The sequence below is a fragment of the Mesitornis unicolor genome, unplaced genomic scaffold (assembly GCF_000695765.1).
Source record: "Mesitornis unicolor isolate BGI_N332 unplaced genomic scaffold, ASM69576v1 scaffold34289, whole genome shotgun sequence".
NCBI lineage: Eukaryota > Metazoa > Chordata > Aves > Mesitornithiformes > Mesitornithidae > Mesitornis > Mesitornis unicolor.
In genome coordinates, this window is record NW_010208494.1 from 14,017 (window position 1) to 40,961 (window position 26,945).

The following is a 26,945-nucleotide window of genomic DNA, read 5'->3' on the forward strand; positions in this document are numbered from 1 at the left end:
GAGAGTTAAGAGCTCTTCAGTGGTCTGGACACTGAACGCTCTCTGTTCAGTGACTCTCTTTTTTAAAAAGAGAATTCCTTCAGCCTCTGTCGTGTGGTATACAGTTTATCAAGAGAGCTGAAGTACTGAATAGTAGCTTCAAGTTTATAACCAAGAATATGAAGATGTAATAATTACGGAAAGGCAATAAATAACTGATACATGAAAATGTATCATCCTAATAAACACAACTGGGGGGAAAAAAGAGCTTGATATTACTTTTGTTTCTGATTGAAATTCTACCTTGTCAGTACTTTCTTGCAACTAATGGTACAATTCCCAAGCTGTGAAACAGCTGTAAGGACTCTCTTTGTAAATGTTACCCTGACCTCCAAGGCAGATACTCTGTGTCTTTCGAGTGCTGAAGGTCTAACTGCCCTCGACTTCTTACAGAGTTTTAATTTAGCATTCAAGTGTCCTGTTTAGTGTACGTGCCTAAGGACAAGGAATGTGGCTTGTTTGTCACACTGATCTTTTTGCTTGAAACGAATTGGAAAGGATGGTAAATGATTTTCTTTAATATATTGAAATGAGAGGGCAACTTAAAGATTCCAGTAATTGATCCAAGTTCTTTGGAAGAAGAAATTGTTACTGTCGTTGAAATAAGTGATTGCGTGCCCTTTTGACAGGGCACAGACTAACCTTGTTTGGTTTTTAACTCAGTCGGCTCGCTTGCCTGTGCTACAGAATGCAATCGTTTCATTTCCATTCTTGGAGGCTCTGTTGCCCAATTTAATTGCACATTTCCCATTTTAATGTAATTTCTCAATACTAAATCTACTTCAGTTGTAAAATGAATAATAGTGAAACTCTCTCGCAGTCGGAAGAAGGTATTAAAAGCAAAAATGTAATTGTTTCCTGATGATTTTTTTTTTTTTGGTCAGACTTTTGATAAATATTTAACATTATAATTGATTAGTCATGTATAGCTGCACTGTGCATCCTGCTTCTTATATGCATTTTGTCTGGGCCTTGATATTTTCATTGATACTACTGGAAATCATTGTGTTTCTTCTGTAGATGATCAATATAGAGTTATTTGTAGCCTGTTTAGAGAATGCACAAAACCAATAACTGTGATTTCAAAGATACAGAATTTTCAGATGCACATACTTCATAAATGTTGCTGGAAAGCAACCACTGCACTAAATAAGTAACTATAAGGAGCTTCTGGTAGTCTTAGGAAGCAGATATCTGCATCTTTGTGTGCAGGAACCCTCAGTTAAAAATGGCCCTACAGTTTTCTTTTCTCATAACGTTTTTTGGTGGCAGTGGGGAGAGAAGGAGACATCTTCACAGAATCACAGAACGTTAGGGATTGGAAGGGACCTCCAAAGCTCATGCAGTCCAATCCCCCTGCCGGAGCAGGAACACCCAGATGAGGTTGCACAGGAAGGCGTCCAGGCGGGTTTTGAATGTCTGCAGAGAAGGAGACTCCACAACCTCTCTGGGCAGCCTGGGCCAGTGCTCTGTTAAATCTTGTACAAACCATGCTGAACTGGATTAAACAAATGCCTATATAGAGATGTTTTAATAGTTGATTTTTTTTTATTTAATGTAGAAATCATAGATCACAGATTAGTCATATGTGACTTAGTATTTCAGATTGTTACGACAGTTTTAGCTTTTATTGGCGACTTAAAAATTTTTAGCAATATGATGAATTACATGTTCAAAACACCATATGTGCTAACTGGAGCTGAATGTTCAGAGTGCACCTGAACCAAATGGTAGAGCTCCTACATCGTTCTAGAGCTGTTTATTTTTGACATAGCTTACCTAATTGTCCTTTTTAGAATTGATCATCTAGTGCTAGATATTCTTAGCCACGTTTTGCAAGATCAGAAGCAATGTGCGATATTTTTGCTTGCTGTGTTTAACATAAGTATACTGTACATAAAAGGCGGTGCTCACATGGTTAGAGGCAATCTGTGTGTAAGTCCGTCCTTCAAAGATGCACCAAGGCCCCAGAAGTACTTGCAGGAACTGCTTGCTTAAGAGCAGAGAGTGGGAAAGTGTTAACGGCTTTGAAAATCTGCACCGCATGGAAATGCTCAGCTTTCCTTTTCTTGACTTTTTCCTGCTGCTTCTGACTCTCCATACCATTCTCTTTGCCCTTCCTTTCTTTACTTTCCCCTTCTGTCTCTTAGGTGTTTAAAGTGCGTGTATATGTAAATGTTTTACATACATCAACCAGTGGTTGCATGCATCAAGTTGTCTGTGTGCTAAACTAGCCCTGTTTGTGATGCACTTTCGCTATCACTGAACTAACAGAAATGAAAAGGAATTCAATTTGTAGCACTTCCTCTTTGCTGTTTACGAATAAGAAAATAATTGGATATAATTGGATACTGATGGAAGTGTGAGCTTGGATTGCTTTTTGTAAAGTACAGACATGATCCTGCATATTACAGGTTTAATAGCTGAGTTATATCAGTCACTGTGAATAATTGTGGATTTCTTTTCTTGTTTAAGCTGTAACAACTGGTTTGAAATGCTAACTAATTTGATTTGTGTCTGAATGACAGCTGTCCTCTGTGTGTTGCATAATATACTCTTCCTGATATGAAGCTAACTTCAGTTCTAAATGTCACTTTATTATATGAGCTTTTTTAAATATTGAAACTTGAACTGTATCATTCTTTCAGTAATTGTTTCGATTATATTTTCCCTAAATTTTTCATCAGTTAACAATTAGATTTTGTTGTTTGTAAATATTTACATCATACGAATCTGTATTGCACTATTTATGCTTTTGTCTTGCTTTTGTGTTATTAAAAGGGGATTGTTTTGAGCAACTGTTTATTACATCTTGATGAACCTGTTTTAAGAATATATCACTAAGAATGGCTTTGATTGCCTGATCTTACTACATTTGTCTTGAACTTCAAAATGTTTTGTATTATAATAACCTAATTTTTCCAATTTTTCATGTAATTGAAATGATTTTAAAATAACCCTTCAAGACTGTCCTGCTTAACTACAATTTACAAAGTTGTGCATTCATGTTTAGGAGTATAATTCTGAAACAAACATGAAATAAGAATCTCCTTGAATTTTCAGAAATAGAGAATACTCAGCTGAACAGTTTCTGTAGCAAGCAGGGGTTTCAGTGATTGTATCCCATTAAGATCATGCTAGTTCAAGAAATGAACATTGAAAGTCATGAGAGTTCGACCACTAAAATTGCATTTAGGGCAGTGGCACCATATAGAGCTTTGCTTTTTCCTAAGCCCACTTTCCTAGTGTTAATTCTTGAAGGGTTATTTTTTGCATTTGCATGTACTGGAATTTAGACTTCTTTTTATGTGAGCCTCCTGTTGCAGATGGATCTTTCCATCAACATTAAATCTCAAACGCTAATTGAAGAATTTTACTTGCTTTAAAATGCATGTGAAGTCAGTCTTCTTGTGTGGAATGAAGCTTTCAGTTTGTGATTTTGTTATGTGCAGTGGATAAACTAAACAATGTGGTAGTAGCCATGATTATTTTTCTTCATAGGTTTCTGACAAAGAGAAGATTGATCAACTTCAAGAAGAACTTCTGCACACTCAGGTAGCTTTTTTGAATTACTGATGTCTTAAGTGGAGATTTAAGTGCAGCAGACTCAAATTTACCAGACAAAAGCATAGCTGAAGTACAAGATATTTGGGAAAATTGCAGTGCTTATTCAGTCGTGGAGTTTATCAATACAGAGTTGACTCTGCTGGCACAGACCAAAGGTCAGTCTAGTCTGCTCTTTCACTGCCAGTAACTGACAGAATGCAAAGGGGAGAGTAAGAACAGGGCAAATGTGTAATCATAGTTTCCCAAAATACCTTCCTTGCCTTCAGTGCTGTATATTCCTGAAATGTAAAGCTAGCTGGAGAGCGTTATTTAAATACAATGGTTATATTCCAGTTTTTAACTTGTTGTGCGTGCTAACGTTACTCCCAACATTCTGCAATTCTCTTTTATAACTTCAGTGCTACTAAATATATCTGTGTGATCTTGTGTGTTTACGTGGCTCATTTATTGCAGAAAGGAAATTAGTTTAATTAAGAAGTTACATTTTAATCTGTTAATCTAGGAAATATAATTTCTAGTAAAGAAGCTTTTAAGTGCATTTGCTGACCAAATATCAGGGGTCCAAGAGAAAAAAGACATTCAGATTATAGTGCAGTGGCATTCAGGAGAACTGAAATATCTTTTGTGGTTTCTTCCATCAAGAAAAATAATTGCAGTTACAATGCTAGAGATGTGTACAAGTCTACAACACAAAGCAGTGTTTATCAAAATCAAAGCAGTTCTTGCAATTAAAGTGTTCCTATGATGGAACTGTTTAGTATAAAAATGGCTATGGGCAGATTAAAAGCTTTTTCTCTGCCTTCTTTTTGGGATTTAAAAGAATATTTAATCCCTTTAAGAAACTGAAGAGCATGGTGCTGTTCAGAGTGATGTCCTTAAGGAAAAAACAATAAAACCAGTGAGAATTTGAACAATAATGGCAGCTGTTGGTAGGATTTCATTAGATATATTTCTGAAAAATACTGCCTCACACAACCTAAGCCACTTTCAATTTCTTCTGGATCTCTTCCATCTAGTTTAATTGTTGTAATTTAATATGGCCTAAGAGAAGATGTGCTTTGGCAAGTAACATCCTGTGTTCAGTATTTCCTCTGTTATTTCCATTAAAGAGAAGCTTGCTTTATTACCTGGCAGAAAAGATCTGCAGAAATCAGTTTTGGGATCACTGCTTTTCAAACTGGCCTCTTAACAAGTGCATGGCCTAACTTCAGAGGATCTAGGAGTTCAATAATAGACATTTGCAAAGCCCATTTTTTAATATTAATTTCTGTGTATAGTGAATGCATGCATGTTACTTTGTTCCCCTTATGTAAAGCTTGTGTTTACAATCTGACAAGGTTACAATAGTAACAAATCTATCAAGGATGCAGGTATATAGGAGCATTCATTATTTAAGAACAAAAATAAAACCATTTTCACCTTCTCTGAAATCTGGTGTTGCAGTCAGTACCTGATTTAGGAATTCCCTACATCTGCTCAACCAAGGAGCATTTCCAGCCCTTTGAGCGGAGGGGGCAGTTTTCATAATATTGGCCAATTCAGTGTGCAAGTGCAGATCTGGTTTACAAAGAAATATTTCATCCCTTAGGCAGTCCTTACAGAGCAGGAGCCATGATCCTCAGCTATGTACCTTCCAGTTCTTGCTTAGACAGCAGCACTTATTCCTCCAAGGTGTGTTGCCTTACGGCAAACTTAACGGTTTTGTGTGTGATACCTTCACAGGGCTTTTCAGTGCAGATGTGGGATCCCTTCCTGTCCCATTAATTGACTTGAACTTCACCAAATCTCATTCCAACAAAGTTTTAATCTCCTTAATTAGCAAAGCGGAACTAGTTTGTTTTGAGCTAGACTTTTTTGCAGCGTTGATGTGTATTAGTCATTACTTTGGTTTGCTTGCTTAGTTGTCTTCAGTTAATGTACAGTAAATCTTTTGTTCTACCTCTAGGTTTCTAAATTGATTGGCTCTTTAGCTCTTGTATTTTAATAAACTAGTGATTACAAAGGTTTCTGTATTTTTTTTCAATACTTGCCTCAAGGATAATATATTTTTCATGGGTAAAACTTTGCTCATGTGAGTGTGCTATTTCCATAATTTCACGAGTATATTTGTACCACTGTTTTGTAGCTCAAATACCAAAGAATGCTTGAGCGATTAGAGAAAGAGAACAAAGAACTAAGAAAATTGGTACTGCAAAGAGATGACAAAGGAATTCATCAGAGGAAGTTAAAGGTACTGACGTGTTCCAGATCATCATAGAAATATAATTATACCGTATTTTCTGTAATGCTATTCTAAATTGCATTTGTTAATTCATATATGAACTTTTAACATTTGTTATAGCTATGCTAATTTTTGACATGTTAAGGCTTTTATACATCTTTTGGGTTTTTAACTGTATAACTTCTGGAAATGGCTTCAGTTAAAGAGCACAGAGGGGTTACCAGGTCTAACTGAATAACTTACCTAAGTAAGGAGGAAACGTGGATTGGGTTTTTTGATGTGGCTTCACTCTATTTGCTAATAAATATGGTTCCAGCTCTTACACAGACAGTGCTTTGCCATGGGTCTTACGGAGTTCAGTAGGAAAATAGTTACGGGGTCAGCAAACATCCTTTAATGACCCTATATAAATCCCAGAGATTGAACTAAGTGTGGTTTTGCTTTTGTCTGCCAACATTCTGAACATTCTCAAATCAGACTTCTTGTGCCTGTCTGTGCTGGATCTTTCTCTTTCCTGTGGGAACTGGAAGATAAGGAGTTCTTATTTTTACAGAATGAGGTTGATAATTCTCAACCCTTCTTAATGCTTACTGTTCATCAAGCTGATAATGTAAGTCTAGATGTTTAGTGGAAGAAACTTAATTCAGCTTCGTAACTTGGAAACAGTTACGTCTGAGTACTGTTCTCTTGCACTGTATGTAAGAGCCCTCATTTTGCTCTTTCAGCAAGGTGCATCTGCAGCTGTAGTATTGTCATCCACAGAAGGCAAGGAATTACTTTACTCTTTGCTTGGTATTGTACTTCATAAAACAGATCTGTGCTGTTAGGGTTTCAAACCATCAGGTGGGAATAAACACATTTTTACAGATGAGTTTGCAGAATATACAGATGAAGTAGTCTGAAACCCAGTCTTTGTTCTGTTAATAGGCTGTTTTCTCTCTGTACTTGTTTTTTTGTTTGTTTGGTTGGTTTGGGTTTTTCTAGAAATCCTTGATTGATATGTATTCTGAAGTACTTGATATCCTGTCGGATTATGATGCCAGTTATAACACTCAAGATCACCTACCTCGAGTAAGTAAATAAAGAATTCAAGGCTTTTCACTGAATCACGGGTCTTATAATTGAATAGAACATGTAATTATATTGCAGAATAATCCAAAGCTAGTGCTAGGCTGTTTTCCTGTAACTGCAGGGGTTTTGCTTAAGACAAGTTCTCCATTTTAGATGCAACAAGAGAATTTTGAGAATAACCAATGCTAAGTCTGCCTTGGCTCATAGATAAAACCTTATCTGGATCTTATTGCTGCTCTGCTCAGCCTTTTATTTTAAATGGTTTCAGTGAGAGCACTCCAGCCTTCTCAGCAGTGTAAAATAACTTGTTACCCAGTGTGCACCAGTGGAACTGAGAAGGGTAAAGTGTCTCAGCTAACTCTCTGCAGTAGTGCTGCTGTTGGAAGGGGGAGTGTGAGAAGGGGTATGGGTGGCCCAACTACTGGCATAGGGGAGAGTCAGGAGTGCTTCCTGCCTACACAATCACTTGTGGCCTCTGTAGGAAGCCAGTAAGATGGGGGAAATGACAGTAACTACATCAGAGTTCAGCCTTCTCCAGGCAGAAGCAGCATCTACCACATTAGTCTTCAGTGTTTCACCTTGCTGAAAGGATTTTGCACAAGCAGAAAACTGCCTGCCATGAGAGTAGCAAGCCCTGTCTCTTCATTACATGGCCTGGCTGGTTAGGCCCATAGGATGCTTTGTGGGCTGTGCTTTCTTGAGCACAAGTCAGTTTTTTTGCATGACTAAAAGTTAGCATTTCTTCAAGGATTCCATATTTAAACAATGCAAATTGTCAAATCTTTTTAGTAGGCTTTTGTCTAAGTTTCTAAAATGCTCTGCTAAAAGCCAATGGATGTTTAAACTTTCACTTAAGGTTGTGGTGGTTGGAGATCAAAGCGCAGGAAAAACGAGTGTGCTAGAAATGATCGCCCAAGCCCGCATATTCCCTCGAGGGTCTGGGGAGATGATGACACGTTCCCCTGTTAAGGTAGGAAACATTATAATCTCTGAATCAGCATTTGCCATATTGTTCTACCTCTGATTATGCCATTAATGGAAGTATTTGTGAACATTTGTTTATAAAATGGTCTCTAAGCAAGTCATTTGTTGCAGTTAATGACGAAACATATGATTCATATATACTGTTAGAGTAGTAGTTGTTCTTACCATAAGTAGTCTTGTGCATATAGTTGTATATCTGTAATGAGAAGTATATGTATGCTATGTACTTCTCATGTTTCTCTGTTAGATTTACCATGCTTTCTCATATAAGGCTTTTACCATTTAGGTAACCCTTAGTGAAGGTCCCCACCATGTGGCTTTATTCAAGGACAGCTCTCGGGAGTTTGATCTGACCAAGGAAGAGGATGTAAGTATAAAGAATTGGCTGGAAGTCAACGTGACTTTTATTAATTCTCTGAAAAATTTTGCATCTCTGTGGGCTGTTAGCCCCTGTTGAAGTACAATGAAATATTTTTAGTGGCGCAAGGCATTATATCAGTTATTTAAATTACTCTTAGTATGGCTTTTGGCTGGCACTGAGCTGGGTAAAGTGTGGGATATCTTATGCCAAGATACTTTTTTGAGTAGCAGGGGTCTGCAGGTAATCTAATTTTTACAGTATTTACCATACTTGGTTATTCAACATGCACTTGCAACATTATTTATAAACAGAGATCTTAATCCCTCAGTAAACTTTTTAAACTGATGCTGGTGATTTTTCTTCTGTTGTAATTATAAGCAGTTTTATATTTGATCCTTTGTTTTTCTCAAAACAGCTTGCAGCTTTGAGAAATGAAATAGAAATCAGAATGAGAAATAGTGTGAAGGAAGGGTGCACTGTTAGCACTGAGGTAAGACTTGTTAAGCATTTAGTGGCAAATATTTGTACATCTATATCTTTTGTAATTATTCTTCAAATGGGAGACTGTGGTGAATGCAGTTAGTGTATACTTAATATTTTGCACTATACAAAGTGTATTCGGACTGTTAAAAATCGTATCACAATTACATGCACGTCAGATTGTACTTGCTGTTTAAAATTATAGGCTCTTGCTGGTTTAAAGCAATATGTATAATTTTATATATGCGTGTTTGTGTATGTAATTACATATAGACTATATGTATGCATAAACCTTTCATTTCAATTTTACTTCACAGACCATCTCCTTAAGTGTGAAAGGTCCTGGTTTGCAGAGAATGGTATTGGTTGATTTACCTGGAGTCATTAGTGTAAGTATGCTGTATGTAAAAGAAATCCTTAAGACATGTAAGGGAGGTGGTGTTATTGATGAGAACATTAGCTGTTGTTCTTCTTTTTCACATTTCTCTGTTTTCTTTTCTTTTTTTTCCCTTTAAACATATATCTCCATATACGTATTAAAGACTGTGACATCAGGTATGGCTCCAGATACAAAGGAAACTATCTTTAGCATCAGCAAGGCCTACATGCAGAATCCTAATGCCATCATCCTTTGTATTCAAGGTAATCAGAGTCTAGATGGTTATCTTACTGGGAGGACTTTTTAAATTTTAATTCTGATTCTTATGTTACTCTGGGGACTCTCCCGATTTATATATATTTTTTTTTTCATTTGTGGTAATTTGTATAGTGTGCAAAACAGCGTGCTGTGAATTGTCGGTGTATAAATTAAGACAGCTGTGGTATCCATGGCAAAAAGCAACTTTTTTATAAGAGCTTTTTATTATTAAAGAAAAATTTGAGATTTCTTTTGAAGTGTTTTTGGAGGCAACAGACAATAGTAGAGGTTAATATTTTGAGCAAGCTGGTACTTGTTCTAAACAACTACAACAAACTGATTTTGTATGATACTGGGAACTATAGGTGTAATTTTACTGTTTTTAAGTTGTAACGTGAAACTTATTTGTTGCCTACTATATCTTCAGTACTGCGTGTTTAGATTACACAATTCCTGAAATATAACTGTGGTTTTGTGTACTTCAGATGGATCAGTGGATGCAGAACGCAGTATTGTCACAGACTTAGTCAGCCAGATGGATCCCCAAGGAAAAAGGACAATTTTTGTGTTGACTAAAGTGGATCTTGCTGAGAAGAATGTGGCTAGCCCAAGCAGGGTGAGTTGAAACTATTTTTCTCATATTGGGATGGCTAAAGTCACACGTGGAAAAATACTTGAGATGCTGTCAGAAATACTGGACCTCATCTACCTATTCTAAATGTTTTGAGTGCTTATTTCTGTACTTGGTATGATTTTTTGGGGTGGTTGTTTTTTTTAATCTCTCTCAGGCTTTGCTTTTAGTTATCAGCTGCTTGACTTCCACCACAGCTTGGCTACAGCTTACTGTAACACTGGTTCCACTCATGCAGATGACCTGAGCAAGTTCTCTTTCCTGAGATGGCTTTAGGATATTCTGGGATAGGTTTTTTTTTCACTTTGTTTTGTGTTTTGCTGTGTTATGCCTTATTTGGTTTATGTCTTTATATATATTTTTTTCTTTTAAATATCAGTAGAACTGATAATCCTGTGACAAACTGCTTTTTTATGGTGGTCTATGCGTAGATACAGCTAGATCTGGCTTTAAAACCGCGCTGAAGGAAAGAATATATCTATGCAAAGTTAACCACTTCTTTGAAATCCTTTCTTTTCCTAGATCCAGCAAATAATTGAAGGCAAACTCTTCCCAATGAAGGCTTTGGGTTATTTTGCAGTTGTTACTGGAAAAGGTAAAGAGAGCTCTGGCTCTGCTTATTTTCTCATTGATAGCAGAGAAGAGTGTCTAAATTGAACTGTTGCAGCACTCTTTTCTTTCTCCAGGAAACAGCAGTGAAAGCATTGAATCTATTAAAGAATACGAAGAGGAATTTTTTCAAAATTCAAAGCTCTTAAAGTATGTTGCTCTTTATTCCTTTTACTAAAATGAGCCTGTGTTTGTAAATGCTAGCATCAGTTTTTCTTGTTATCTTGAAAAAATTACTGCTGTTATAAACACTATTGGAGATGTAATCTGCCTGAATCAAGTATCTTGTTGGGGTGACCAGGTTAGCCTGATTTCCTAATCCTTACTGTAATTCAATGGAGGGAGATGGACATCTTCAGGCAGCAGTTGATTCCACTGCAGTTCTGAGCCTCTCTTCAGAGGTTTCCATATCTCTCCATTGACTCTAGAACGAAGTCCCCAGCCTGTGTCTAGGTGCTTGATAAAGACAGACAGGGAGAGTGTATGCAGCCCAGATGACAGCTGTAGTGCCTTTAGTTGTAGTGTCAGTCATCTTAGTGTGACAAGTGTTGTATTCAAAGGGTTAGCATGTGTGTTCTGCTGGAAGTTCGTTGATCAGAATTTTGATTTCACAGGTTTGTATTTCCCAGGAAAGCAATCTGTAGTCTCTGGGACTGCAGTACTTGTACTGCAACCTCTAGAATAAAAAATTATTTGTGGTGAACAACTTTTGTTGTTCTCTGCTCACCCCCCCTGCTTCCATTGGTGATTATCCGTATTGAATATTTTGGAGGGAGAGATTGGAGTTTGGATTAGGTGCACATTGACATGTTATTCTCTGCTATAAAAAGCAAAGCTTTATTCTTATGAGGAGAAAATGGAAGCCTGAAGGCACAACATAGAAGCATTTCCTCTAGCTTTCTTCCTTTACAGGACAAGTATGCTGAAGGCACACCAGGTAACAACAAAGAACTTAAGTCTTGCTGTGTCAGATTGCTTCTGGAAAATGGTGAGAGAGTCTGTGGAGCAGCAAGCAGATGCTTTTAAAGGTAAATATCTTTTTAAAAAACCAAGCAAAATAGCAACTTGCTGTTAAACAGTTAGTTATTCCACATTCATATAACGCTGTTTTGCCAGCATGTTTGGGCAATTGTGTTTTGTATGATGACAATTTCTCGTGATTTGATAATCTTTCCAGTTAATCTTTACAAATACACATTTTTAAAAACTCATGGTATGAAGGACTCACTTGCTCTAAAAGCCAAAGGAGTAAATAAATATGAAGACAAAAAATAGGGTTTTTTTCTAGGCAAAAAAACTTGGTGCTTCCACTGAATTTGGTTGCTACTTGAATTGGTTTCCTATATAATTAAGCCATCTGATCAGCCAGGGCAGGGCCGACTTGTACAGAGCTGGAAGCTGAACATCTCTCTTTCCACTACTTTTTTTTCAATGCATGAAGCATAGAGAGCAAAAAAACTTTGCTCATTTGCAGAGGCACTTGAAGTTCTTGGAGGGTTTTTCATAAGCAAGATTTGTGACAATTTTAAGAGCTGCTGAACTTTTAAGACAGTAATGAAATGCGTATAGACAATTATAAAAACCTAAGGCCTTGTTTCTGATTTTTGCAGCCACACGTTTCAATCTTGAGACTGAATGGAAGAACAATTACCCCCGGTTGCGAGAGCTTGACAGGGTAAATTACACCACCGCTTCAATTTGTGTGCTACCAACTGTTAAAGATTATGGATTAAAATTTATGCCGTTTAATCTCATCTGTAAAGGTTTCTTAAAGTTAAAGTACTGACATTTTAAAATATGAGGACAGTATAATGTTTCCTAGGGGAAGGAAATACATCATAATTGTGATCCTTCGATGCTTAGCAAGCCCTTCACTGTTCTGGTGTACAGTTAACTGTCCTAACTTGCCTACAGGAATAGGTCAGTGTTTCTATGTGACAGAAATGGCAAAGAGAAGTTATATTCCCTGGTCTTTCAGACAGACAGAGTAACAAAACAAAACATTCTCTTAATTCCTTGATAGAGAGCCTGAATACTGAAATGCTATGCCTGGCCAGAGGCATGCAAGATATGGGTGGGAGGATGTGTGGTAAACCAGGGTAGGTTACGACAAGTACATACATTGTCCAGAACGTGACCAGGAGGTACCATTTGAGGCTGAAAAGCCATAAGACAAAGGTTTTGGTTATTTACTCTTTATAGGAAATATGATCAAGCTATACTGACATCATACTATTTCATATTTTTCCTTTTGCATAGAATGAACTGTTTGAAAAAGCGAAGAATGAGATTCTTGATGAAGTCATAAGTTTGACTCAGGTCACACCAAAGCACTGGTACGGTACTTTTTTTAATTAACTAGCAAAAGTTTGCCTTTAAAATAGAAATGCTTTAGTAAGCAAAATTCTCAAATATAAATAAGGAACTGCTTTTCTTAGGACAAGGTATTATTATGTCCTTTATCCCTGCGGAAGAAATCTGTTTATTATTCTGAATCAGCAGATACTTGTATAATCCCCCAAGAAACTGTGATGTCACTTTGTGTTTTGTTCTGGTTTTATACAGTATAATGAACAACAGATACTATTCAAAAATGAAGAGGGACAGTAATAATAAATAAGTTTTCAGATGTTCATTTGAAGTATGAATCAGTAATTCCTCTTGATGTTTGGGGATTATCGTTGTGCATATCAAATTTATGACCTTGGAAATATATATGAATAAAACATATGACCAAAATATACCAAAAACATGTGACCAAAATATATGACCTTGGAAAAAAGAAGTTTTGTGTCTCTGTCAATCAGAGATTTGGAAGTTGAAAGATGATGGAATTTCTGGCTGTAAAAACAAATTATCTGGATGTTTGAGAACTTCATCCTACACGTGGATCTCCTTGGTAGCCTCATTCAAGTAGCACCATACTGCGCTGCCCTGCTTCTTTGTAAGGCAGACATAGGTATAAGACATAGTCCATAGTACATAGGTGTACTTAGAGCTCAGCCTAAGTATTTTCAAAGTGTGGCCACTGTAAATGCAGGCTGAGAGAACAGCCAATGTAACAGATTACTTTGACAGCAGCCTGTACCACGACTGAGAAGCACAGAAACGGATTTCTTTACTGCCTTTGCCTTCAGCAAGCTGAATTGAACCGTTCCTTGGTCATAGATTAACAACTGAGATAAAATGTCTGACTCTTAGTGGCATCAGAATCATTTTGGGCATGTGGATGCTTTCAGAGAAGGTGTTGTAGGCAGTGTATTAGTGTGGAGTGTTGTTCTAGTCCAAATGCAATGCAGGTTGGCCAGTTTGGTGTTTGCTGTGTAATAGATGCTGAAGTACCCTGCCCTGTGCCTAGTCTGCTTCATTTTATGTTGTAGATCAGATGGGTGCTTAACGTGCATGTTTCTGTGTATTTCTCTTAAAAGTTAGTGTGTAGTGATTCTAGTTTGTAGGACTTGATGAGCTCTAAAGTAGAACTGGAAACCTAAGTAATGGAAAAATGCTGCTGTTGGTCATTATACGCAGCCTGAAAACAGCAGAGCATTTGATGAATGCAAATGTTTCGATCCTGTTAATGGTTTCATTCCTTCCCATTACATTTGATCGGATGAAGCAAAGCAAAAGCATATTTTTATTGACATGTCAGTAAAGGAGGAATGAAATTGCATTTGTTCTAAATCAGAGGGCTGCCCTTCTATGGTGCCTTTGTAAGTGGTAAAATCCGTAAGTTTCCAGCACATCCTGTAAGTGAAATTAATTTGTAGCATCCCCAGTTCCTCTGATGGTCATCAAGCATGATCAGTAATTGGTCTTTGAACACTATCCAAATCATCCTATTTTCAACAAAGCGTTTTAAGGAAAACATTTTTTTTTACTGATGGCAATATTAATTTTTATTTATAGTGAATTCTTTCAACATTTAAATGCCTGAGTTCCTTTTAATTTTGTATAAATACTTTCACTGCCTTAAATATGCCAAAGATAGGTTCCATCAGTAGTAAAACTAATGGCTTTGATTCCTGTTTGTACTGGGTTGTCAGAAGGACATCTTACAAAATTTTGAAATCTCAGAAGGATGCTTTAAAGAGCAATTTTTAATTATGCCGTTGTTGAAATGTTGGAAGGAGGGATGTTTGTGAGAAGTTCTTCAGTCTTTATCTGCAGATGGCCTAGTAAAGGCATTATCAGGGATGAGGTTGGTGTCCTGAACTTCAACCCATTTGGAAGAAAAGAGCTTGAGTGAATCTTGTACCACCAAAAAAAGGCAATTTTTATCCTTAGCTTTCAGCATTCCTAGCTCTCACCATTCTACCAACTCTGGCATTCACATGAACTGATTTAGCATGCTGAGCTAGCATACAGTCAACCTGTAAGAAACCCTCAACCTGTACTGGAGACTGAGACAGGAGCAGGAGGAGCATGACTGCCTCTGTGAGTCATGGCTGCATGTTACACAGGCTCAGCTGAGTTTGCAGCTACAAAGCTTCCTAAGTAAGTTTACTGTCATTTAAAAAGCTTAAAGCTATATTGTTTTGATTGTTACTTCTTGAAACGTATCATAAATAGGAAAGTGGTGCTTAGTTTTATAGTGACCCAAGGCACGTCTATAAATTAATGTCAATATATGCTTTGGTAAAAGGTTGGACTTTTCAACTTGCTTCATTGTTTATCAGATCTGGGAATAATCAATGAAAATCCCAGATGGAAAACTCCAGAAACAAAACCCACATAACTTTTTGGGAGTGTGGAGAAATCCTTTCAATACTTTCCAGTCTGCCCCCTTGTGGTTTCCCCACCTGCCTTGCATATGCGGGCACAGCTCTGTATGGCTACATTGATACAATTAAAGGCTGCAAGGAACTGTTGTGCAGTGCAGTGGCAGTCATAAGGGTCGGAGAGGCCAACTTCTGAAGCTGTCTTTGCTGCTGAAAATCTTGTGTATTTGTGTCTTTAGTTCCAAGTAAATTTTGGTTGAGATTGTGCCCTGATGTTAGGGAGTATTACCTATACTCTGAAGTCTTGTTTTCTCAGTGTTTCTAACGAATTCAGTGGAATTGAATGCATGCCTGTTAGACACTTTTGTCTTGGAAGCCATCATATGTGTTGCAACTTTCCATTTTAGGGAGGAGATTCTTCAGAAAACTTTATGGGAGAGGGTATCTACTCATGTGATTGAGAATATCTACCTTCCAGCAGCACAGACTACGAACTCAGGGACTTTTAACACTACTGTGGATATCAAACTGAAGCAGTGGACTGACAAGCAGCTGCCTAATAAAGCAGTAGAGGTAAGAGTGTAGTTACTAAAAAAATCCTGTGCGCACTGTTGAAATGAAAGCATAGTTCCAGAGAAGTAAATTGATGGTTTGAAGGGCTGGCTGCAGTTCTTCTAACCAGTTCACATGTCGTAAAAGGCTGGCAAGATCTTGATGTTGAGAAGCATATACAGCAGGAACGTTGTGTTTTGCTCTTCTGCTGAATTTATCCTATTAAAGATAGGAAAAAACCCTCATTTTCAAAGGTTAAACAAACCCTTCAGGTGAAGTATATTCGTATTTAATAGATTTATACAAGTTTAACAGGACTCCACTTGCTACAACATAGCAAAGCAAAGTTTAGTGTTGACTTTATTAGTCATGGATAGGGCAGCAAAGTCAGTTACTCGCTCTTACGCTTCTATGTTGTTTTCAGAACGTAGGTAAGTTGTCATATGTGCGAGAATTGTCATAAATGTTCCTTTACCAGCTGGTGCATGGTATAATGGTCCATTTCAGTAGGTACTGTTTGCTTACTTTCTAGGTGGCGTGGGAGACTTTGCAAGAAGAATTTTCCCGTTTCATGACAGAACAAAAAGGAAAGGAGCATGATGATATCTTCGATAAACTGAAACAAGCTGTCAAGGAAGAAAGTATTAAACGACATAAGTGGAATGAGAGAGCAGAGGATAGCCTGGTACAATGTAGTGGGTTTACCAAGTGCTGTTGAAATATTTTTGCTGAAGTTGCAGTATTTTGGCATTCTTTTAATGTAGTCATAAAATGACAGGGCAATGTGTCCATCTTTCCTTTTTCTCTATAATGTGTTAATTCAGTGTTTCTCAATTCGTTTTGTTATTATCTTTTGTTAATTAGTTCCCTAAATTAACACCTAGTAAAATTGTTTTGGTTGGTTCAGGAAAAAGTACTTCATAATCCACTGACTGCCCAAGGACAGCCTTCTAAGAATTGTTTAGCATCAGCTCATTTGTGCCATTCAGTATAGTCACAAGAAATAACAGCATTTCATTAACCTCCTCATAGATTCTGTAGTCCAGAGGGATTTCATATTGTTTGCAGTATTTTTTACATTATTTATACTAAGCTATAGAGGAGAGTCAAATTAAAGGCACAATAAATTCTTTCTGGCAGTACTTCGAAAAGGTGCCTCTCGAAGAAATCCTTTGTGCCCAATAAATGCTGTTCTTACAGACATCAAAAAAATGAAGAGAATGTCAGAAATCTTTTTATTTTTTTATTTTTTTACTAAATCCTACATAAATTATTTATTATGTTAAAAGCTGTTTTGTATTGCAGCGAGTGATCCAGCACAATGCCTTAGAAGATCGGTCAATATCTGATAAACAGCAGTGGGATGCAGCTATTCATTTTATGGAAGAGACGCTCCAAAGTCGTCTCAAAGACAGTGAGTTGTGTGATGTATTCCAATCTTGTGTGCTTTTTAATCGAGGCCAATTTCCGGATCAAGTTCACCTCACCTGCAGTGCAAGTTTTTTATCAGCACAACTGAGATAGTGGTGATGGTTTAAGTTGATACCAATACTGATAGAAATGGTTAGCAAAATAAAGCCTCAAAAGCCAGTGCTCTTGCAATGAGGCAGCTGACAGGTAAGTAAAAGAGATCTGCAGGGTCAAAGAAAATGGTATAGACACACATGTAGAAGAATAGGACAAATTCAGAGAAAGTAGTTGGTCCATTTAAGGTTATTGAGCATAGTTTGTTTTGATGCAAGTTGCAGCAAGGTACAGTTTTTAAATGCCTGACTTGGAACCTGGAGGGGCTGTCTCAGTGAAGGGATGCTGTGCTTTTTATATACTTCCTTGAAGTATCTACCAGGTGGCAGTCATTTTTAAATTTTAGTAAAAGACATCAACAGTTGCTTTAAGTAAAAGTTGTGTGACTTAACCCCGTGTGGCATTTCTTCTGTTCTTAGGCACAAAATGTCAATTCTTGATCTTGTAAATCATTTTAAGTTTGGCTGTTTACCTGTATTTTTAGTGATACTTAATATCATGTTTCCTCTTTTAGCTGAGTCTGTTATTGAAGATATGGTGGGTCCAGATTGGAAAAAAAGGTGGTTATACTGGATAGGCCGCACCAAAGAACAGGTAAAAGGGAAAAAAAATAAATACAAGAAATCTACAGCTTACAGCCATTAGGAAACTTGATTATTACTCAGTAAATTTTCAAAAATACCAATCATCTTCACACTATTTAGATGATTGCAAAAAAAAATATTACTTTTAAATACTTTACAGTTGCTTTTACTATTCAATATTTTAAATATTACACCACAGATCATTCCATATGCTTTTTGCATATTGCAGATACTTAGTGGTTTGTAAACTGGTTTCCACTCCTGAGCTGAATTACATCTTTACTATTATATCATTGACCTGAGTATTAAAGTTCTTCCAGTAGAGAGAAATTTATGAAATCATGGTGGAAACTGAGCTATTCTCTTCTGTGCCTTCCACGCGTGCCTTTTACGCAGGAGCTGCGTGCAGTTTCCTGTCGTGCTCAGCCTGGATTTGATTAGTAAGTGGTAGCATTGTCACTAGCATTCTAGTCACAGTTGTATCTTATGGATGACTGTTGTCATCATAAGCTCTCTTCATGTTTGCTCATAGCTTTTGGAAATTTCTTTTGAATTTAAATGGCGCCTTCCATTCAATGCCCAGAGACGATGGGCTTTTTATGTTACTTTTTCTAGATATTTCTCAAACTGAATCATACTTTAAAGAAGTAAGTAGAGTTTAAATGAATACATTAGAAAGTAATCTCCAGGGACAGATCTAGGAAAACAAACTGAAGAGACGTTTCCAAGTCTTGCTAGAAAGAGTCCAGCAGGGCCACAAGGATGATGGAGGCAGTGGAGCATCTCCCTTATGAGGAGCGGCTGAGGGAGCTGGGGCTCTTTAGCTTGGAGCAGAGGAGACTGAGGGGTGACCTCATTCATGTTTATAAATTTGTAAAGGGCAGTGTCAGGAGGAAGGAGCCAGGCTCTGCTCTGGGATGTCCAGTGACAGGACAAGGGGCAATGGTCCCAAGCTGGAGCACAGGAGGTTCAATCTGAGGATGAGGAAAAACTTTGTCAGTGTGAGGGTGGCAGAGCATGGCCCAGGCTGCCCAGAGAGGTTGTGGGGTCTCCTTCTCTGGAGACATCCAAACCCCTGGCTGTGTTCCTGTGTGACCTGGTCTGGTGATCCTGCTCTGGCAGGGGTTGCACTGGATGAGCTTTCGAGGTCCCTTCCAACTCCTGAGATTCTGTGATTCTGTAATTGTTTGAGAGGATTTTTACAGTCAACTGTGTGCAGCCAGGTATGGGAGAAAGGCAGTGATTTCAACCTATCTTACTTGAATTTAATGAACAGCAACTGAAAGGTATGAATCCATGGAGAGTTCTTGCTAGCTGTTAGGTAAAAATTACAGTTCTTCTCAGTATCACACGTGAGTGTGAACCCTGCTAGCAGATGTTCATGGAGGGGAAAGGAGACTAATACCTGTGATTTTTATGGTTTTTTCCCATTCTTCTCTTCCTCTTCTGTATTTCTGCCTAATGAAAAGAAAAAAAAATAAAAATTGGCAGTAAAGTATCAATTTAAAAACACTATGTGAGTCTATAATAATTCTAAGTCATTATTCTTATCCTAGAATATTCGTAATGAAACGAAAAATGAACTTGAGAAATTAATCAAATGCAATGAAGAACATGCAGCTTATCTGGCAAACGATGAAGTGACGACTGTCAGAAAGAATCTTGAAGCAAGAGGAATAACAGTGGACCCATGTCTGGTAAGATGCAGAATTGTAACAAAACATATGGAAGTCCCCTGTGAACATCTGAATGTTCTTTCTCGATAGCATACAAAGACTCCATCTAAATATTGACTTTGTGATCCAGATGTTTCCAAATGAATGACTAAATGACTGCTTGCACGCAAGTCGCATCCTTCTGTTGGTTGTCAGGCAAATGCAGTACAATGTTTTGGAATCTCTTAGTTTTCATGTTCTAAAATATTATTTATCTCACTACAGTGTAAGGCTCTTAACCATAATTAGACCTTTTATCTAATTAAATGTAATATTTTAGATAAATGAGAATTCGAGCCTTAATAAGTAATAGACGTGGATATCCTTTAACAGCAATTTATTTTCTGCAGTAACTTTGGCTACCTTTTCAACATCAATACATGTACTTCTTCGAGGTAGAAGACTTATTTAAATACCTGCTTCCCCTTTTCTATACTGCACTTCCCATGCTTTTTGTAAAGATCAGAGTAGTGATCCACATCCTCCTCATGAGGAGACAGTGAAAATTGGGTTTCCTTTCTAGTTAAGCAACTGGTTTCCTTAATATTATTTTTGTGAGTTTTTTGAAGAGCCGTGTCTATAGAGATGTTTAATTTTGAAGAACTGGAACATAAAGAAGCCTAATCAAAAAAAGTACAAATGTTTGTTTACATAAAATCCATTAAATGTTCATCTGTGGTTTAACCTGGTTTAATGGATAAATTAATGGCTACCGCTCAAAACTGTATTTTTAATGTTAATGTGAAGATTGCATCGTGCCGAGAGCAGAACAGTTTGTCCTGTTTCGTTATATATAAATTAAATGTATTTTGGCTGCAGACTGTTTTTTAAGCGTTCAGTTATGTTACAAGCATGGAAGAGTAGATATTTAAATGGACAATAATCTGTAATGTTTGCCAAATGTAACTAACACGTTCATCATGTCCCAGTTGCAGACAAATTGCTGAGAAATACTTCACCAGATGTTACATGACGGCGATAGTGGAATTTGGAGTTCTATTTTAAAATTAAATGTGATCATTACGCATGGTAGTGAATGTATGTATTTATTTAGTCAAATTTAAGTCCTGTTTTCCTAGATTAAAGACACGTGGCACCAAATTTATAGAAGATATTTCCTGAAGACTGCTTTGAACCACTGCAATCTATGTCGAAGAGGCTTCTATTATTATCAGAGGCATTTTGTGGACTCAGAGGTAAACTGAAGAACAGATACACACTGGTGTTCTACCTTAATATTTCCATCTGAGTTGGAAAAAAAAATTCTACAAGTATTTTAAAGTAGCCTAACCTTCCTTTTATATCCTTTACCTTGAGACAGCTGATGACCTTAGATGTTTTACATGAGGTTTGTAGTTGATAAAATGCCATCCTGGTGGTAATTATATAAAATGACCACTAGGTACCAACCATGATCTCAACTTCTGTTGCTTATCAATGTGTATTGAAAATACACTGTTAAAAGCAGTATTGTGCAGCTACTGATATCTTGGTGGTACCTACTTCTCCCACTTTCCTTGATATTTATTTACATTACTGACATGAAAAAATCAGAAAGCCTTATCTAAGGGGTTTTTATGGAATAAGTGTGATAAATAAGTGTTTAAAGTTAATGCTTGGAACCATATGGGATCAACAGGAGAAGAGAAAAACAAACAAAAAACCTATAGAGCTTGCAAACAGATCTTTTAAATGACTTTCCAGTTTCATAAGCTCAAGCCTGTGCAACAAATGACAGCATGCACAAAGTTGCACAAAGAAAAGAATATATCGCTTTCTCACCACTATATTTTATATCAAAAGGAAATTACTGGAAAGGTAGAGCTCCTTACTTTATGTGGAGTTTTATTTATTCTTTTTGATGAGAAACAATGAACCCCATGGAGCCAGAAATCTTTACTACTGCAGAAATACTTGTCTGTAAGAGATGAGCAAATGCGATCATGGAGTGGAGAGCTGTCTGTCTGTGACACTTAAGCCCCTATTCCTGTTACTGTCTTTTTAAAGAGTCTTAATATGAAGTTAGTGCTCCCTCCTGCCATCCTTGCAGGTGTAGAAACTGTCTCTTCTGTTGGTAACAAATACAGCCCTTGGCTCAACACACTCTCCAGAAGCTTTTGTCAAACAGGGAATCACAACGTGGAGTTCAGCTGTTGTCTTTCAATGTGTTTGCTATGAACAAGTGTGGTGTTTCAGTGGGCATTAGGTTATACTTACCAGCCCGCTTAGAGTGTGTGAAAACTGTTTTCCTGTGATATTCGTTGCTATCACTCTTACTGTTGAAAACAGTAGATGTAAAGGGAATGCAGTGCATTAAACAGGGCTGACACAGTTCTTGAGAAGTGTGTTTGGTGCGTTTCCTTATACTGACAGCAGTTACTCTGTGGGACTTTGTGCAAGATCAAGATGTGTAGACATGACTTTACAGTTGCTGCTAAAGGTGTCAAGAGATTCTTGTCAGTGTAGAATGTTCACTGGGCATCAGAGGTCTGACACAACTTCCCTTGTTTCAGCTCGAATGTAACGATGTTGTCCTTTTCTGGCGAATACAGCGAATGCTGGCGATTACAGCAAATACGCTGAGGCAGCAGCTGACTAACACTGAAGGTAAGGCTCGTCGTGAATTGAGAGATTTGGAACAAAGAATTGTTCAGAAATTTTCTCGTGTTCCTCTATTTATGTGTTCCTTTCGAGCGTATCATGACTGGCTGATTTTTGTGTCCTCGTTAGGTAATTTCAAGATGTAGAATAAATAGAATTTGACATTCTCGTTACATTAAACGATTTAGCGTAAATAGAAAGTCAAATAATGAAAACACGTTCCAGTTTAAAATATTTTCAGCTTATGTGATGCCAGTTTTCAAGACTTTTTTCCAAGCAGAAATAATTTCAATAAATAGTGACTATATTCTTTTTTCTGAGATCAATTTGGCTGTAGATTTTAATTTTAAAATGGTTGATACAAAAAATCAATTCAAATGGATTTTTTTAAAGCCGTGTAAAATGTGCCGTATAATATCTAGACAAGGTTATGCAGTAGCAGCTCCCTTATGAAGCATCATTTACATAGCAGTCAGCTAGTGCCAGGGTAAAACTGCTGAGCCAGCAGTGTGCCCTTATGGCCAAGAAGACCAGTGCCATCCTGGGGTGTATGAGAAGGGGTGGTTGTAGGGCAGAGAGGTTCTCCTTCCCCTCTACTCTGCCCTGGTGAGACTGCATCTGGAATACTGTGTTCAGTTTTGTGCCCCTCAGTTCAAGAAGGACAGGAACTGCTTGAAAGAGTCCAGCAGAGCCACAAAGATGATGGAGGGAGTGGAGCATCTCCCTTATGAGCAGTAGCTGAGGGAGCTGGGGCTCTTGAGCTTGGAGCAGAGGAGACTGAGGGGTGACCTCCTTAGTGTTTATAAATTTGTAAAGGGCGAGTGTCAGGAGGAAGGAGCCAGGCTCTGCTCTGGGATGTCCAATGCCAGGACAAGGGGCAATGGTCCCAAGCTGGAGCATAGGAGGCTCAACCTGAACATGAGGACAAATTTTGTCAGTGTGAGGGTGGCAGAGCATGGCCCAGGCTGCCCAGAGAGGTTGTGGAGTCTCCTCCTCTGCAGACATCCAAAACCCGCCTGGCCGTGTTCCTGTGTGACCTGGTCTAGGTGATCCTGCTCTGGCAGGGGTTGGACTGGATGAGCTTTCGAGGTCCCTTCCCACTCCTGATATTCTGTGATTCTGTGAACTACTAATAATGACCTTTGATCTGTAAAATGGTTCTCAACCTGGTTCTTGAAGGAAGGTGTAAATAAAAGGATTGAGCCTTGTCATGCGATGCAAGCTACCCTTCACAGAGAAGAAATAGCCCCTAAATGTAGAAACCTAGGTCCTGTCTCCTCAAACCTCCTACCTCATTAACAACCACTGAGCTGAAAATTTGGAATTTTCATTAGGAGGTACTCCTAAGTCTGAAGGGCAAGGATATGGCTGTTTAAGATGGACATAATTGTACTTTAAAGAGCTTTTGATTCCTCTTAGCCTTAAATATACAGCAACACCCCTTTGTGTGTTGTAAGTTCTGCAATACCACGCTCCGCTGTCGTCATTAACTTTTTTCCATCTTTCACCTTTAATTGACTTCTTGATTCATCTGATGAGGGTGATGTTGGTAGCAAAAGTGTAACTGTTAAGGAGGAGGAAGCAAGGATGCTTAAAATAAAAGATTTGTTGGACACTCAGTCTTGAAGAAGAAAGTGTTGAATTGAATAGACAGCAAAGCAATCTACAAATACTTTTATCTCCTCTTAAAAAAGCAATCTGACAATAACTTAATTCAGAGAGAAAATATCCTTTGAAATTTAAACGTCTCTCTCGAAGAATTTCCTGTCTTAATGGCCCGAACAAGAGGCTTATGTGTTCAGAAGTTTGCCTTTTCTCCAACCAGGTTAGTTAGTCTGGTAACATACACTGTGTCTCCCACAGACCTTCCCAAAACTTTCTCCCTAGGTCATTACAGGTGCAAAAGTGTCACTACTCACTTTTTTTGGTTTGTTATTTTGGGTTTTTTTTTTTTACAGTAAGGCGCTTGGAAAAGAATGTAAAGGAAGTGCTTGAAGATTTTGCGGAGGACAATGAAAAAAAAGTGAAGCTCCTGACTGGGAAGAGGGTCCAGCTTGCAGAGGATCTCAGTGAGTACCGTCTATCGTTTTTTGGAACTGCCTTGAAATGAAGGTTAGCGGTCAGAATTTGCTTGAGTACATCAAATGCAATATAGGTTGTTCATGTGCTAGCATTCAATATCACAAATGGAGTTTTTCTTAAATGCAGTCAGTTCTTACTGATTCAAAGGTGGACATGGGTAGTGCAGTGTGATAAAACATCATTTACACTAGCTTTAAATTCACTGATATAAATATATTGCATTAGTATATTGAAAAAATGTAGTTAAAACAGAGTGATACTTTTAAAGGGAGTTTCTTATTTTTCGAGTGCGACACGGTTCATCCATGCCTCAGAGACCTGTCTCTGGGTGATTCGGTTTAACTGTATAAGGTGGTTTTGATCTCATCTTTTTTAATTATTGGGTGAAATCATAATTGTTTAATGAAATACGCAGCCTTCTCACAGATAATACTGACTTTCAAAACAATGCCTGAGACTTACTGGCAAGCCCATTTTATGCCATATATACAGGAAGAAAACCTGGCAGACATGAAGATCTGATGGGTTGTGTTTGTTAAGCTGAGATTTAACAAGGAAGAAAATTTAGCAGATTTAACCTTCCAGAAGTTTAATGCTTTGAGTCACTCAAAGTTTTAAGGGGTTTTGTGGTTACTATATTAAGATTTTAAACAGTGAAAGTTTTTAAGGGAACAATCCAGGCAGGGGTGATATTCCTGTTGTCTACCTGTGCATCCAGTAAGGTTTAGACTAACTTTTAGCTGATGGGGCTTGCTCTTGCACATGTATCGGAGGGTTTTTGGGCTCATTCTGCTGTTATTCTGTGAGACTTCCACTTAAACCTCAGCTGTACACCTGAACTGGTAGTGGGGGAAAAAGAACCATTGCTGTGCAAAAGGGAAAAGAAAAAAGCTCATGATAAAGTCCATGCAGATACATAGATACATATCAGATCACAGATGACCTTTCTTCTTCTACCTTTATTTTGTGTTTGATGTATCAACTAATTTTCTCTTAAAATATTACTTTGGCTATTTAATTCAGAATAAATGAATGCTGTTGTCAGTGTTTATTATGTTAATAAATAATATAATATGTTTATAAATTATGTTTATAAATATTTAAAGGGTGAGTGTCACGAGGATGGAGCCAGGCTCTTCTCGGTGACAAACAATGATAGGACAAGGGGTAATGGACACAAACTGGAACACAGGAGGTTCCACTTCAATTGGAGAAGAAACTTCTTCTCAGTGAGGGTGACAGAGCACTGGCCCAGGCTGCCCAGAGAGGTTGTGGAGTCTCCTTCTCTGCAGACATTCAAAACCCGCCTGGACGCCTTCCTGTGTAACCTCATCTGGGTGTTCCTGCTCCGGCAGGGGATTGGACTGGGGGAGCTTTTGAGGTCCCTTCCAATCCCTAACGTTCTGGGATTCTGTTTCTTCTTTTATTTGTGTTCTGATATCCAGGGTTTAGTGGGACAGAGAAGCCTTCTCATGTGGTTAGAGTTTACCAAGTATGAATTATGTCTTCCATTTCTTACATCCAAAACATCATGTAAAACAAATGCTTTGCTTACAATAAACTCAAAATCTAAGGATTTATTTTGGATAGTGCTGGTTTGGTTATACTGGAAGTGTTATCTTATATTTGGAAGTACTGTTATTTAAATGCCAGTCAGTTATGTACTTGTTTGCCTTTAGAAAGTGTTGCTGTTATATTCTGGAGTTGTGAGTGGGACTTTTAGTGCATCTAGGGCAAATTGTCTGGGTTTTTTGACTCGTCTCTGAAACAGGTGATGTGGCTCTGTGATTTTTATTACAGATTCATAATTCTCTCCAAACATCCTGTGTTGCTTTTGAAAACCTGCATCGGCCTTCATGTAGCCACTCTTTTATAGTGGGTGGAATGCGTTTTACAAAATAAGGCGTTTCTCCTCTCTGTGTGTATATGTTAAGGTAAAACTAGTGGTAGCCTACACAGCGGGACACGGATATGTAATGAGGGTATCTCCTGAGCTGCCATAGAGTGAAACTTGGTGGTTTTGATTTATCCTTAAATATTCCGTGTTTCAAAACAAAGAAGCGCTAGGATGTTTAATGCACATCATGTTTAGGTTAATCCATCTTTATTTTGCGCTGAAATCAACTCGGATTTTTTGCATTGTCAATATTTACTTCTCGCCAGCTTTGGAAATAACCTCCTATTTCAAAACGGTAACAGCTGGGGTCGTTATTTTGTAAACTAAGCCTAAACCTGTAAGAGCAGCCTGCCTGTGTGTTTATAATCCTAGAGGTCTGTGTAGTAGTATATGTGCTTGAAGTTTGTAGTATGCATTTCATAAATTACTGTGGAGCTAGAACGCCATCACTGTACTGTATTTCTTTAGATTCAGGAGGGCACAGATCTCACACACACTTTTCTAAGGAAATAATCATTATTCAATACAAAACGATGTACGATGACATGTTCTGTTTCATTGTACCTGTGGGAAGATTTTAAAGCTACCACTGCTTAGCTCTGCATTCAAATCAGCAATGTTCTCTCAACTTTCTGCATGCTTTTATTGCTAAGTGGTTATAATTTTTATGGG

General features: G+C 37.8%; 1 protein-coding gene across 1 annotated transcript in view; it reads left to right on the plus strand.

Annotated features, from left to right (window-relative positions):
• Window positions 1-24,404, plus strand: part of OPA1 (optic atrophy 1 (autosomal dominant)) — a gene marked incomplete at its 5' end in the record, with an annotated part of 35,324 nt that extends 10,920 nt beyond the window's left edge. The window contains 22 exons of the mRNA XM_010192538.1: window positions 3,541-3,594; window positions 5,732-5,836; window positions 6,812-6,898; window positions 7,755-7,868; window positions 8,169-8,249; window positions 8,659-8,733; window positions 9,041-9,112; window positions 9,266-9,365; window positions 9,846-9,976; window positions 10,514-10,586; window positions 10,678-10,750; window positions 11,513-11,628; window positions 12,211-12,275; window positions 12,860-12,936; window positions 15,726-15,891; window positions 16,403-16,555; window positions 17,176-17,284; window positions 17,909-17,988; window positions 19,535-19,675; window positions 20,773-20,889; window positions 22,207-22,300; window positions 24,253-24,404. Of these exons, the coding sequence (XP_010190840.1) occupies window positions 3,541-3,594; window positions 5,732-5,836; window positions 6,812-6,898; window positions 7,755-7,868; window positions 8,169-8,249; window positions 8,659-8,733; window positions 9,041-9,112; window positions 9,266-9,365; window positions 9,846-9,976; window positions 10,514-10,586; window positions 10,678-10,750; window positions 11,513-11,628; window positions 12,211-12,275; window positions 12,860-12,936; window positions 15,726-15,891; window positions 16,403-16,555; window positions 17,176-17,284; window positions 17,909-17,988; window positions 19,535-19,675; window positions 20,773-20,889; window positions 22,207-22,300; window positions 24,253-24,404 (2,235 nt within the window). The remainder of the gene's footprint in view (window positions 1-3,540; window positions 3,595-5,731; window positions 5,837-6,811; window positions 6,899-7,754; window positions 7,869-8,168; window positions 8,250-8,658; window positions 8,734-9,040; window positions 9,113-9,265; window positions 9,366-9,845; window positions 9,977-10,513; window positions 10,587-10,677; window positions 10,751-11,512; window positions 11,629-12,210; window positions 12,276-12,859; window positions 12,937-15,725; window positions 15,892-16,402; window positions 16,556-17,175; window positions 17,285-17,908; window positions 17,989-19,534; window positions 19,676-20,772; window positions 20,890-22,206; window positions 22,301-24,252) is intronic.
• Between the last annotated feature and the right edge of the window lie 2,541 nt (window positions 24,405-26,945).